This window comes from Lepeophtheirus salmonis, chromosome 13 (assembly GCF_016086655.4).
Source record: "Lepeophtheirus salmonis chromosome 13, UVic_Lsal_1.4, whole genome shotgun sequence".
Lineage (NCBI taxonomy): Eukaryota > Metazoa > Arthropoda > Copepoda > Siphonostomatoida > Caligidae > Lepeophtheirus > Lepeophtheirus salmonis.
Genome location: NC_052143.2, coordinates 24353216 through 24367605, shown reverse-complemented (window position 1 = coordinate 24367605; position 14390 = coordinate 24353216). Strand labels below are relative to the sequence as shown.

Here is a 14390-nt window from a genome sequence, read left to right as displayed (position 1 = left end):
GAATCCTTGCTTCCTGCTTATGTTCGTTTTGTCAAAGATGAAAAATTGGTACAAGAACTGTTATTTGCTAGACAACTTATAACAAACAGTAAAGGAAAGTCGGTATTTGATATCGTTTATAATTTTTTCAAAGAGAAAAAAAATCCCACTTACTAATATTCTGGCGTGTGCAACAGACGGTGCACCATCCATGATAGGTCGTTATCGTGGCTTCATCAGTTTCTTGAAGAAAGCCGTACCTGGTGTACTTACAGTACACAGTGTAATTCAAGGCAGCATCTGGTATCAAAACACCTTAGTGGTCGACTTCACAAATCAATTAATACTGTTATCACATCAGTAAATAAGATCACGGCACATTCCCTCAATTCCAGACTGTTTCGACAGCTTTGCATTGATAATGATGAAGAGTTTGATCGTTTATTGCTACACACAGAAGTTAGATGGCTATCAAAGGGAAACTGCCTCAAACGATTCTATTCTTTGTTTGATACAGTTGTTGAATTTTTCCAAGAATCTAATATTGGGCTATGTCATAATTTAAAAAAAATCAAGAATGATATTGCCTATTTTACAGATATATTCCTAAAATTCAATGAAATTAATTTGCAATTGCAAGGAAATGATGCCAATCTTATAAAAGTCAAATCTGTTATCTCCCCTTTCCTGTCTAAGTGTAAATTATTCGAATGAAATTTAGCACGTCATGAACTTTACCAATTTCCAAGCGGAAATGAACTTGAAGGTCATCATCAGATAATTACCTTCAAGTGTATTGTGATCATATAGAAGAGTTGCAAAGAGACATGACTGAAAGATATCAGGATATATTGGGGCTAAAAATACCAGACTGGGTTATCAATCCATTACTAGAAGTCAGTAGTGAGGAAACAAGAGAGGTAGAAGAAGAATTAGTTTCAATTAAAAACGACATTGAGCTAAGTCCAAAGTTCAAGATATCCTATCAAGATTTTTGGCTATAACAAAAAATATCTGACCTCTATCCAGTATTATGGAACAAGGTCAAGATATATTTGATTGCTTTTCCAACGTCATATCTGGTAGAACGGGCCTTCAGTGTAGTTACTATGCTTCTTTCCAAACAAAGGAACAAACTTAGAATTACCGAACGTGGGGATCTACGTCTTCTTCTTAGTGAGTTTCAACCTGATGTGGATAAACTAATATCCTTACACCAAGTACACCCATCTCATTAGAAGGAATTGTGAAAAACTAAAGTTAATTTTTTTTTTTAAATATATTTGGTGTTTAATTCATAAATTTGTTGTTTTAATTTTTGAAGAAAAGGTTATATATGCAGGGGCGTCGGCAGGGGGGTAGCTGAAGCGGAAAATCGGGGAATTTAAAAAAAAATCAGTAATAAGAAATGAAAATTCAATGGATTTAAAAAAAAGAATAATATGTAATTAAGAGAAATTTTATAGTAAAAAAAAATTTATAGGATTTCTTTTAAAAAAAAGGTCATTCGATGTGTGAGAAATAATCAAGCCCCCCAAAAAAAAAAAAAATGTCTATGGGAGGGGGGCACTACAAGTTTATTTGGAAGCCAAGGGGACGCCAGCATGAAAAAGTTGGGAAACCCTGGATTAAAGTTATGGTTTTGGAGAATATAATATAACGTGCTTCTACTATAGAAATGAAAATGTTCTATATTTGCATAGGCAATGCAGACAAAACTATCGAGAAATGAAATGCACATTAAGTATCAATCAAGGGTCAAAGTTATATAATATACATCACACACTCCACCTTATAAATAGAATTGTGATTGAGATAAGTTATTACTGCATTATATACATTAAATTGGTCAAATTTGCACTTTTTTTTTGGAAATGTTGAGACATCACAGACTTAAAATATGCATTTGGGTAAAAATAGATGAATGACAAATTTTGAACAACTTAAAAAAGTTTTTCAAAAATTTTGTCTTCTTCCTTTATTATCTTCCAAACATTAACAGATATGATTAAACTTTTTCTTTAATTTGTTTTACATGATGAAATAACTTTGATAAAACATTAATCCTATTTTGTTCTTAAATTAGTTTTTTTGGATTTTAAACGGAATAGTAGTGAAGAATTTTTTTAACCTATTTCTCAAAGTGCGCATTATCGATCTTTATTTTTTTTAATTGAACGGCAATATTGTGGAATCTTTATTGTTAAAAATGAACAATATTATCAGAGGGACTTTGAACCTTCATTAAAGATTTGTCAAGAAGCTCTGTTGTTATAGAAAGTCATGCAATTCGTTTAAAATATGCAAAAATGTATTTTCTTAAATAATCTTTTATTTTTTTCTGATTAATCAAACTAAAAAATTGACAAAACCAAATATTATGTAAATACAATGAGTGTTGTTGATATTAAAAAAAAATAATAATCTCCTACTTAATGAACTTTTTTTCGAATCGGAAAATCTCTTTCGATGGTCAACTTGTAATAAATATTGCTTCTGCTCTTCATCAGTAGTTATTAAAGAGTTGAATTATTTTATGAGAGCAACCCCTCTTTCAGCCAAATCATTAACACCTATTAAGTTGTTCATGATTGAACAAGCAGCCTTATAATCTTTTCTTGAATTCCAAGTTTCAGGGTAAGTTTAAAATTTTATGAAGATAATTGCCCAACATTTTTCATGCTTATTATTGCTCGCTTTGGTGTATTCGATGGATTAATGGGCCTTTCCTAATTGATAATTGCTTTGTTTATATTTCTTTTTTCTTAAAATGACACTTTTTGCTCAAGAAATGCCAAGGCTATGTTATGATCTTTTAAATACCACAGATGCCTTGAAATGTTTTTTGTTGCAGCTTCTAAAATTTGTGGATGTATATTTTCAAAAAATTTCAAGCTTAACAGAAATTCAAGATCTTGCCGTGGAGCAGATATAACATCAGGAGCTGTGAACCAAGCTCTGATATATATTTTCACGATAAAAATAAAAATATTGCGAATTCCTCTAATTTACTTAGCAGTGAGCTTGAATTGATCTCGAAACAAATAAATCTTGAGAGCGTACAATCCCTTGCTCATCCAACGAGCATGATGTATAGCTCCTGGTGCAATAAAGTGTATACCTCGAGGAGGAATACCTCCAAAAAAAGGTATAAAAAGTTCTAGCAACTCTTTATAGTAATTTCTTACTTGAAAACTATGGAGTTGTCTCTTAGCAATGTCAATAATTATACTATTATTCATATCTGAAATGACTTTCAAATGACTTAAAGTATCTTTTGTCAATTTTTTCCCACTCCTTCTGAAACCTTTTAAAAACTTGAATATCAGGCCCAGATGAGGGGCCCATACAAATGGAGAAAATACTTGTTAAAACCAATTCAAATGCATGATGTCGATAAGGTAAGTATATAAGATTGTTTTATTCAATTTTGATTGAAGTAATGCACATACGCCATTGATTTTCCTAGTGTTGATTGCTGTTGTATCCAAACATAGGGCTCTCACCAAATGTTTGACTGTCCAATCCTCTAGAAACTGATAAATAGCTTTTGCTTGGGCCTCGCCAGTTCCAGAGGCCAACTTAGGAACATCCAGAAGTTAACTAGTACCGAATCAAGATAAAATTACAGGTACACGATCTATTTGTTTTTTTTTTTGTTAGGTCCTAATGCAAAGTTTAATGAGATAAAAATTGTCTTTCAAGTTACTGTATATTTTATTTTTCTAATGTATTCTTGCCCTCCGTATCGATGATCTGCTGATATTGAAATCCTGAATACTTTTGCCAATACTTTTAACTGTTGATGTAAGTAAAAAGGTTAAATTGCAATCAGATAGCTTTGCTCTTTCTATCGATCCAGCCAATTCAGGACTTACCATATTTATGACTTTTTTTTTGTGATCTGTAATAGACTTCATAATCCTTATCACTATCTACCAATGTACTTTCTTCGTCACCATCATGGTAAGTAATAAATTATTTTTTGGAGTTGATGTTATCGTGTTATTGTTTTATCCTTTTGGGTTCTTGGATATCTTGCCTCTTTACTATTTACCTTTCTTTTCTATAATGGGCTTTATCTTCTATGCCTATATATCTGCGATGTCCTTTCTCTCTCTGCGCCAAAAGAAATTCTTTATCTTCTGGATTCTTGATGAGAATGAGTATTTTTACGTCAAGCAAATATTCTAGTTTACTCTCAAAGGTAATTTTATATGGTTGATGAGTTTTAAATGTACGATTTTTATCCTTTTTAATCTTCTACCACTCACAATGAAGCTTTTTGAGTTGTATAATAGAATTAGGTTTAGGACGAACAGGAATTCCAGCTTTTTCCCAAAACAAAATAACATCCAATATGATTTTGAATTACTATCATGAATGATTTTTTTCAATGTTATATGGTGATACAAAAAACAGGCAAAAGCTGCCTTCGAGAAGGTAACTTTGCACCAGTTATTTGGGCCTCTTCGTGTCCAAGTAACCAGAAATCTTTGGTTTGACTTCTTTTCGATTCTGCCATTACTTTAGTATTCTTTGTTTAAATGGAAATGCGATTAATATTTTAAGTTGTAAAAATACATATAAAAAAAGATATAGTTGTGTGATTAACAGGATATTATGTAAAAGTACTCATACAACCAATGATATAGTTATTTATTAATAATCCTATGCAAACTTTAATGAAGCTTTAAAGTCCTTCTGATAATATTGCTCACTTTTAAGAATAAAGATTCGACAATATTGCCATTCAATTAAAAAAAAGGAAAGATTGATAATGCACGCTGTGTGTAATAAGATGAAAAAGTCATTTAGTACTTTTCCGTTTAAAATCCAAAAAAACTAATTTAAGAACCAAATAGTATAAATATTTTATAAAAGTTATTTCATTATGTAGAAAAGTTATTTCATTATGTAGAAAAGTTATAAAATATCTGCTAATGGTTGGAAAATAAAAAAAAGAAGTAGACAAACTTTTCGAAAAAAACGTCAATTTTCAAAACTTTAAGTTCTAAAACTTTTTTAAATTTTTCAACATTTTTCATTCATCTATTTTTACCCAAATACATATTTTAAACCAATGACGTCTCAACATTTCCAAAAAACTGCAAATTTGACCAGTCTAATACATTACATCAAAGAAACTGAAGGACTCTTATAAATGAAATATTTTTCTTAGGGTAAAAGACGAAGCAGAGTTGACTGAAGAACAAAAGAACTTCAGAATTTCCATTAAGGAGTCAGGGATGGAGGATGAGAACCCTTTCTGTTCCACATTTAGGCTTTGAGTGGATTATTCTGTCCTTTTATGGAACTCATTTGTTCTTATAGCAGAATACGATTATTCCGAAGAAGATTTGGAGGAATTTATGTATTTTTGAACATGGAAGCAATTATTCACGAGGTCAGAAGTCACTATCACTTGAAAGAGAAGGGTCATCTGCACAATGAAATATCCTTCCATTAAGGAAGATGAGCTCCACTGAGTGAGGCGGACAGAGACGAGATCCCTTGAATAGAACACAAAGAGGGGATCAGAAGGTGTTTTGCTAGGATATCCAAACAAGAATCCAACAATAACTTACAATTATAGCTCCGAAACAAATCCTCAGGGTTACGTTCTGTCTTTTATGAGCACACACGAACATTCAATCAGGTTTTGAATATAATTGAATCTATTTAGGAAAGGATGTTCACTACTCAGTAATTAAATAATAATTACAACTGCAAAGGAAAAGAAAATTCCTTCTTTATATTACCAATTACAAATTAACGCGCTAAAAAATACACTGGATTTACATCTTTGATCATTATTATTCCATTCTTGAGGATTGAACTTATTTTTTTTATATTTTTATTAATGTCATATTTTATTAAAATCTAGCTATACATTTGTAATTCTGTTCTACCCTAGCTATTTTAAAAACAGCCACCAAAATATTACAATATGCATCTGGTCACTCTGAATCTCACTGCCTCTACGGCATGTGTTAGGGATGGCGGGACGGATTATTGAGAAATGTATAGCTAAGCTTTTAATAAAATATGACGTTAATACAGTAGACTTAGTTAATTTCTACTACTTTATGTAATAGCGTAGCCATACATATGTAATCCTACATAGTTGTTATATTCCAAACCAGCTGGAAAGAAGGAACACAAATTATTCTATACTTTACTAAATATCTATTTGCGATACGTCGTAAACTTCGAATCTTAATACCGGCCTGTAACGAATAAAATAATATTTTATGAATTATAAATTAACTATTTCCTTATAGGGACATTATAAAACCGATGAAAAGATCGTGATTCCTCACACCAATACCTTGCTTAATAACTCCTTGTACTAAACTCACATTAGCTCTTTTTAAAGCTACAACAACACCTCTTAAGCTATGAGCTTTAAAAGCTTGAATATTAATACCTGTCATATGGATGATTTCTTAACCATTTACTAGAAGTCTGAGTTGCAAAGGGATGACAATTCTCCCTCAAAGTCACTATTAATTTATCTTTTTATTCTAGTCTTATTGATATATTCAATTATATGTCTAACTGGATCCAGTCTTTCGTCTGAAAAAATTAATTCCACTTCTAATATGGACTAAACTTGAATTTTTCTAGAACCAAAAATAGAAAATCGCTATTTATTCTAAACCTCGAACTTAATAAAGTTAAAAAACTAGCTCTAGCTATATTCGCCAAAGCCATTAAATTAAGGGTCTTTTTTGACCGTATTTCATATGAAAAAAACTATCCAGACACCTTGAATCTTTACATATATTAAGGACCATTTAACATTCCACGTATTTAAGTAATGGAGGATTTAAATTGAATGAACCTTACAAGAACCGTCAATAACTTATCTGATGATAACACCTCCGCCCTTAATTGACTCCTCACTAAAACCGCTTTTGTTGTTGCAAGGGGCTATAGGATGACGTGGGAGGGTATACTAAGTAATTCATTACCACATTCTCTGACACGTTAAAGGGAGATAATCCCTCTCGTAAATAAATATTCTTTAAATTTTTAAACCTCAATGTGCAAGTCCTCTTAGTTGAGGAACAAATATCAGAAATAATTAGGTTAATTGCCTTCGAATCGAAACCTTGATTTAATATAATTCTGCGAGGTTCTGAGACGAGAGAATTGTCCTCACTGCCCCAACCTTAGCGACTCCCTCGTTACCTTATGTACCTCAAGGGACCCTCTTGCCCCTGTTCACTGCTCGGGAGTTATCATAATTTCTGGGAGCAATTTTGTTTTTTACGACTGCTTGTAACTCTCTGAAAAAGTTGAGCTTGAGGGAAGAAGTTACCCTTCTTCTTCCACCTGATGGACCATCTAAGGCCTCCGATTGATCTTCTCTCATCTAAGTTACTTAATTTGACTTCGCGTGAAAATCCTTTGATACGAAGGAATCAACCTCAGGTTGGAACAAACGGGAGGTTATTTGGTTGAATACTTCTTCCTTCAGCCCAAACTCCCAAATATGAAGAGACTCCCTTGATAAAAAGTCCGCTTGCGTGTTATCTTTTGAAAGGAATCCACACAAAAACTCCCCAAATTTATTTTTTCATCAAGCGTTTTTACTTTCTCACAGCGATATCGTTCAGACGTTTCACTTTGGTACATCCTTCTTTAAAAAGAGTAGTTGTATTATCCACATGAACTAATATCTGTGGTTGATATGAAATTAAAATAACGCTTACTTTACAGCTCACATACCGAACGCGCTAACATGAAGATCTCGATCCTTCCCTGTCTACAAACCCTGTTCAAATGAGCCGTATGATAATGAAATGCAATAACCAGGTAAGGAACCATCCGTAAAAACTTCCAGCGTTGGATCAAATTTCTTCTCGCTAGTGCAAAGGCTATTCTTAGTTCTTCCCAACATAATATAACTTTCTCACTCTTGAAGGTGATTTGTATTTCTGTATTGAAAGGGTCATCAAAATTTCCCTTTTCAAATATAACTCAAGGCTTCAGGTTCTAGCTTTGGGTAAAAGGCTAGGTTACTTTAAAATGAAAATATAGAACTAATTCAATGAGTGACATATGTACTTAATTGAATTACTTAACTTTTCAGGAGACTCAAAAAGGAAGGTGTGCCCTTCAGTGTGGCCAAATTTTCCGAAATACCTCTCTTCTCCTTTGCCTCTTCCTAGACCCCCCGAGCATCCACTAGTGGCCTACAACTCCAGCTCGAAAACAAACGTCAGGAACCCTTAGAGCTCAAAATGTTTTGGGAAGAAAAGGTGATAACCGTTACCGCCCTTTATGATAAGTTGTTACTTAAACATTACTGTCGGGATTTATACTAATTAAATCCCACCAATTGGCCCTTGGCTGGAAGCGACTGAAAGTAGGGACCTTGATATTAAGGCTAGCCTCGAAATCCAAGAAGACATTACCTTTTGAATCTTTCATGGGTATCACAAGCTAAGCAATAGTTCAGTCTCCCATTCTCTTAGCACAAATGCTAATGTCATCAAATTAGTAAATAAAGTAATCAACATTGCTGCGTATTTAAGATCAAAAGAGTTATTGAATAATGAAGAGACTTATGAAATCATCGTGGGCTTATTGAACAAACTACATGTATTCCCAGATTTGGAGGCAATTCATTCTTCAAAATTGTCTTTCGTTATAGAACAGATGGCATTACTCCTCAAGAAATCCAACAGTTGGAGATTTTCACCTTGTCTTCTTTCTTTTTGTCTTCTGTGGCAAAATGTTAGTACGGCCATCTATGATCAAATCTTTATGTCAAATTGCCTTACTTGTCCCTGTCCCAAGTATCTTAGAACAACTATGTCTACTGCAGTTACCGTAGAGACTGGACTACCGTCATCTATAGTTAAATATCTTGGAACAAGGATCAAACACCTTAGCAGCAGAGAGCATACTGTCAATCCTGTAATTGATGAGGTCTACTCCGTAGAAAGAGCCGAGTTTGTTAGAGGTAAGTTCTTGGGCTGCAAGAACAACCAAACAACTAAAACGGGCCTTACATCTATGATCAAATCCGTTGGAGGAAACTACATGGATGTGGTAGCACTTATACCGGTTGCCAAATTAAACGTTTAATTCCTCAACAGCAAATATACTCAGTGCCGTATGTCAGGAAGATTTTTCGGTCCGCTTTACAAGGGTGAACGGTTGATTTTCAGTGGTGAACGTGGGATATTTAAACAGGGCAAATGCTACAGCATAGATTAAGTCTTGCAAGAATATCGTCCAATGGACTGTCTGACCATTATTTTCTTTAGCCAAACATTGGGAAAAATAAAATGAAAAGGAAAAACTCTAGACAGAAAGTCAATGCCGACCTATTCATAAAGGAAGGAGTATAAAGGAGTATAAAATGCACGGTGCAAGAAAGAGAGATAATTTTTGAACTATACAATTAAGTCAAACAATTTAAATCTCCTTAAATATTTTTAAAATAATAACGGATGAAGATAATGAACGAGATTATAATATACCATGAAACGGTTACATCGACGGAAAATAAATTATGTTCACAAGTCTTGATGTTCTTACCTCGCATGTATACGTGGTGATGTGTTTGAAAAAAATGAAAAAAAAATGCCTGTGTTCTTTATCATGATTAGAAGAAGAAGTTTTTCCTCTCTTTCCTTGACGCAAAGGTGTCAATCAAACTGTCCATGTCTTCATGGAGCACCTTGTCCACCATCACCCTGTCCATGTCTTCATGGAGCACCTTGTCCACCATCACCCTGTCCATGTTCAAGAGGGTGAGGGAGGAGAGCCTCTCCTGGTCCATGGTGGTCCTCATGTGGTTCTTGAGCCTTCTGAGACAGGAGAATGACCGCTCCGCCTCACAGCTGCTGATGGGCATTGAGGCCCGGATAACGATCACCTTGTATAGCTCCGGCATCAGGCGGAACACTCCCGAGCTTATTAACTCCGCAGCAATTTGTGATGAAACCATGTCTTCTGTGTCAATATCTGCCTAGAGAAACATAAATTTTAAACATATAATGCAAAATGAAACATTATAATATTAACCTTGAATTGCTGGAAGATTGCATGGTCTGACTGGAGCTGCTCGAGTTCAAGTCTGTAGTGCTTGGCGACACGCTCAATGACACAGGTCTCCACTTCACTGTCATTTACGATTGCAATGAGATCCATCGTGATGTTTGTATCGTCGGTGGCAAATCTGCTCTCAAGCTCTAATACAATCTTATTTATTGAAACATCGAAATGTGTTTCACACAAGTAGGATTCAGTTGTTCCTTTCCACTTTATTCTCCTTGGAATCTTCGCCTCCTTGAATCCCAAATCAATTGAGTCCTCCTGGTCAAATACTGATTTCCTCTCAGACGACTTCAACTCAGCAAGTTTCCAGATTGATTCAAAGATTTTCTCATTCTTAAGATCTTCAAGAGTCCTAATCACTAGGTTGACGTGTTTCCAGGCCTTTGTTAGGTCAACCTTTCTGCCTTGAAGTTCATCTGACAAGCTAGATGTGTGTCTGAGGAGTGTCTTCAACAGTTCAATGCCGAAAACAAATTCGTGACTAAAGATGCTGTTGAGCAGAGAAGTTGCTGTTGAACTCGACAATGTATCTTTATCCTTTCTCATTATTATGAGGATCTTCATTATTCTGACCATCCCTAGAGATACAGCGTGTACAGCAACGTAGCGGAGACTCCAGCGGGTAGCAGACTGGTTCTTCAGGGTCATCACCTTGGCATGCTCCTCATCTTTACTTGTTATCTTCACCGACTTGTAGATTGCTGACCTCTTTGGTGACCCTTCAATGAAGTTGTATAAAATTTGTACTGCCCCCATTGTATTTCTCAACAGGGTTATATCTGAGAGAAGATCCTTGACTACAAGATTGAGGACATGGGCGTAGCAGTGGATGTAGACACACAGTGATTAGTTGATAACTGCTTCCAAAGGAAAGAATACTTCAGCATTCCCCTGAACCGTCTAGGAGTTAAGTCATCATTACACCCTCACTTGCTCATATAAAAGAAATCTACCATAAAGAGTCAACATTTAAAGTAAAGCAAGTACACAAACTCGCTCTCAGAGCCCTCCATCCAACAGCTCTTGAGAAGACAAATGTGAAGTTAGCAGATACCGTTTTTCATGAGTCCACCATTAGAGTTCTCAAATTCTACGCAGATAAAAAAAAACAGAATTCAATGACACAGCTGAGTTTGTTCGGACTATATAGAACGTTTTAAATGTGAAAACTCCAACGGTTGGACAGAAGAAAAGATATACAACCATAAGACAAGTCACTAAAGAAAACTTGGACTGTCCTTCCTTAAGGAGTTTGCAGACTTTCTCACTGTTGAGGAAGAGAGAGGTGAAAGAGGCCTGACTGCAGAAAATTTTCTTGCAACTAAAAACACATGTGTAGCTGTAGCCGATTTGCCAAGTACTTACTGATGAAAGAAGAGAATACTTTCGTATACATCATGCATGCAATGTTCCAGTCTGATAAGATCGAGGAAAGGTTTGGCTGGTATATACAGCTTAGCGGAGCAAACTATTAGATTAGTGTCCGACAAATTATGGAGGTAGAAAAGAAGATCAGGATCTAATCTCTTCTGAAATTTAATATCAAGACCATATCAGAGGTCAAAGATGTGTTGGCGTAACCAAATCGGATACTATTTTTACAGATTGGCAGCCTTCAGATCTTGAGACAAATTCTACTGCAATAAAAAGCAATAGATTGTTTTTGTTGCGGGATATATTGCATACTCTCTCAAGAAGGAAGTCAAATGTGCGTCATGTAGATCCGTTTTAGCTGTTGACGATTCTACACTCGACACTGGCATTAGGGTTGTGGTAGAATATAATGAAGAATAAAAACCTCAGCAGGTCCATTTACATCATGAGCAGAGGAGGTCTGTTGACTCCAATATATATATTATTCCTCAGCTGCCTCTGTACTCACTCTCTGCACACCTTCATCACCTGCCAGCTAGAAAAGGAACTGCCTACTCAACAAACCCAATCCAACACTTTATTTCGTAGCTATATTCCATGAAAAAATGCTTGACAGCTCAGAAACTACAATCGAGGAAACTACAAATGGACAAGCATTCTTGGCAAGATTTCACAAATCCTCTTCAACGTAATAGACAAAAATTTGGTTCCCCAACTTAATGACAACATCCGAGAGGAAGGCAGAAAAAGATCATATGAAAATAAGCTTAAATCTAGAAAGGTTGCCAAACTTCAATCCGATAATTTTCAATTTAGTTAATTTTTTGATGTTATAATCTATTTTCAAATAATTAATGTAAATTATATTGGTGAGATATTGCAGCTTATTTAGTCTTGAATTATTTTTAATTGTCCTATTATGAATAAATATTTATAGATTTTAACTCATACTGAAAAACCGTATTAATATATATTTTTATTAAATAAATAACTTATTCGTGAAAATCTTCTAAGTCAGCCCTTGGACCGCTCGTTTTCTTGTCTGTTGTCCAGGTGATCGAGACATCCATGATTATAACCAAGGATGGGCGCGTTTGGTCAAATAAATTACTTTTTTGAGATTAGAAAAGGAAAACGGTTGTTACGTGATGTCTTTCTTCTTCCTTATTTTCTTATTCATTATTTATTACAATTGTTGCACAACATCTCCCTCTAATAAAGACTATACTAGCCAGTTACCTTAGTGCAATATAAAATATAATTAATTTTATTAGTTAAGTCCCTCAAAAAAAGTTTCCCTCCGCCTGGATTGCAATTCATTGTATCTACATCCATCCATTTTCCCTAGGAGTTCATATTTTTCATTAGAATATCCTAGCCACACGCCTTCTGATCCTCTCTTCATGTTCTGTTCAAGGGATCTCGTCTCTATGTGTCTGACTTGGTGGAGCTCATTTTCTTTAATGGAAGGATCCATCATTGTTCCGATGTCCCTGCCCTTTCAAGGTCTGTGATAGTGACTTCTGACCTCGTGAATCACTGCCTCTATATTCAAAAATACATAAATTCTCCAAATCTTCTACGGAATAATAGTATATTGTTATAAAAACGAATGAGTTCCATAAAAAGACAGAATAATCCAGTCAAACCCCATATGTGGAACAGAAAGAGTTATAATCCTCCATCCACTGATCCTTCATTGAAATGTTGAAGTTGTTTTGTTCTTAAGTCAACTCTGCTTTGCCTTTTACTCTTAGAAAAATATTTCATTTATAAGAGTCCTTCAGTTTCCTTGATCTATAAAAACACAGAAATAACTTATCTCAATCATAAGGTGGAGTTTGTTGGAGTTTGTGATGTATAATCTATACAGATATAAATGGATAAATTATATAGCCTAAACCCCTTCATTTCTTTAATAAATGTGTGCATCTTTAGTCATTGGTAAACTTGATAATCCTGTAGAGAGCAACGCGTGCAAGGAGAATGGAGGGGGGAGGATAGAAAAACTTATGGTATCATTGCTTAAATACTGACGTGAGTATCTGCTGCCTGCTTTATTATGATTTTTGAGGGTATAACGAAAGTATTTATTAGCAAAATGTTTAATGAAGATATACTATGTATAATTGACTTAGATGTTTTTTATCCGTTATAGTAGATTTGAAAACGTCACACTCCATGAAGTTGTAATTCATTATGAACCATATTCTCAGAATAATAACTACTGAAACAAGAAAGTAAAGTATTTCGAAATATATTTAAAGTTACAAGTTTTAAAAAAAAGGCTTAAATTAAATATAATTTACATACTAAAAAATAAACCATCATACATTTATGTTAAATATACAAAATTAAACAATTAGAATCATATAACAATAAATTATAAGTACAGAATATTGAAATAATAGATTGATCTAAATAATATTTTCTTGTTCTGACATCGGAATCCAGTTAAATATGTCATAACTTTAGGTCGCAAAACACAAGGAAGAGGTGGAGTTTAAGAAAAAAGATAATCAGCCCTTTTTCTTCATGTGGAAGTTACTATATACAATTGAGCACAGGATAGATATATCTCTACCGATGAGATCTAAATAATTATTAATAAGAAAGTAAATGTCAAAATCATAAAATTAGACAATAAATACAGTAATAATAAAATGTTAGAATTAAATCCGAGGTAAAGATTTAGTGCTAAAGCTAATTGTGTAGTAGTGTCCGGGGATATTACTACTCTGATGTCGACCCTCAATTCCAGTCTGACTCCAATAAGGACTTGCAATTATAACTCCGCAACAAATCTTTAAGGATGCTCTCCGTCTTTTATGAGCACACAAGAATGTTAAACAAAGTTTTGAGTATCATTGAATGTAGTAAGAGTTAAATCAGGATTGAACTTAACAAGTTTTTAGGACTGATATACAGGAATGAACGGAACTGCAGTCTCCAACCCT

General features: G+C 34.2%; 1 protein-coding gene across 1 annotated transcript; it reads right to left on the bottom strand.

Annotated features, from left to right (window-relative positions):
• Positions 1-9456: 9456 nt before the first annotated feature.
• On the bottom strand, positions 9457-11939 carry LOC139906918 (zinc finger MYM-type protein 1-like). The gene is made up of 2 exons (XM_071892703.1): positions 10027-11939; positions 9457-9970 (listed from the first exon to the last, which is right to left on the bottom strand). Exons 1-2 carry the CDS (start codon positions 10813-10815, stop codon positions 9605-9607), a joined length of 1155 nt encoding a protein of 384 aa, XP_071748804.1. The 5' UTR covers positions 10816-11939; the 3' UTR covers positions 9457-9604.
• Positions 11940-14390: the final 2451 nt, after the last annotated feature.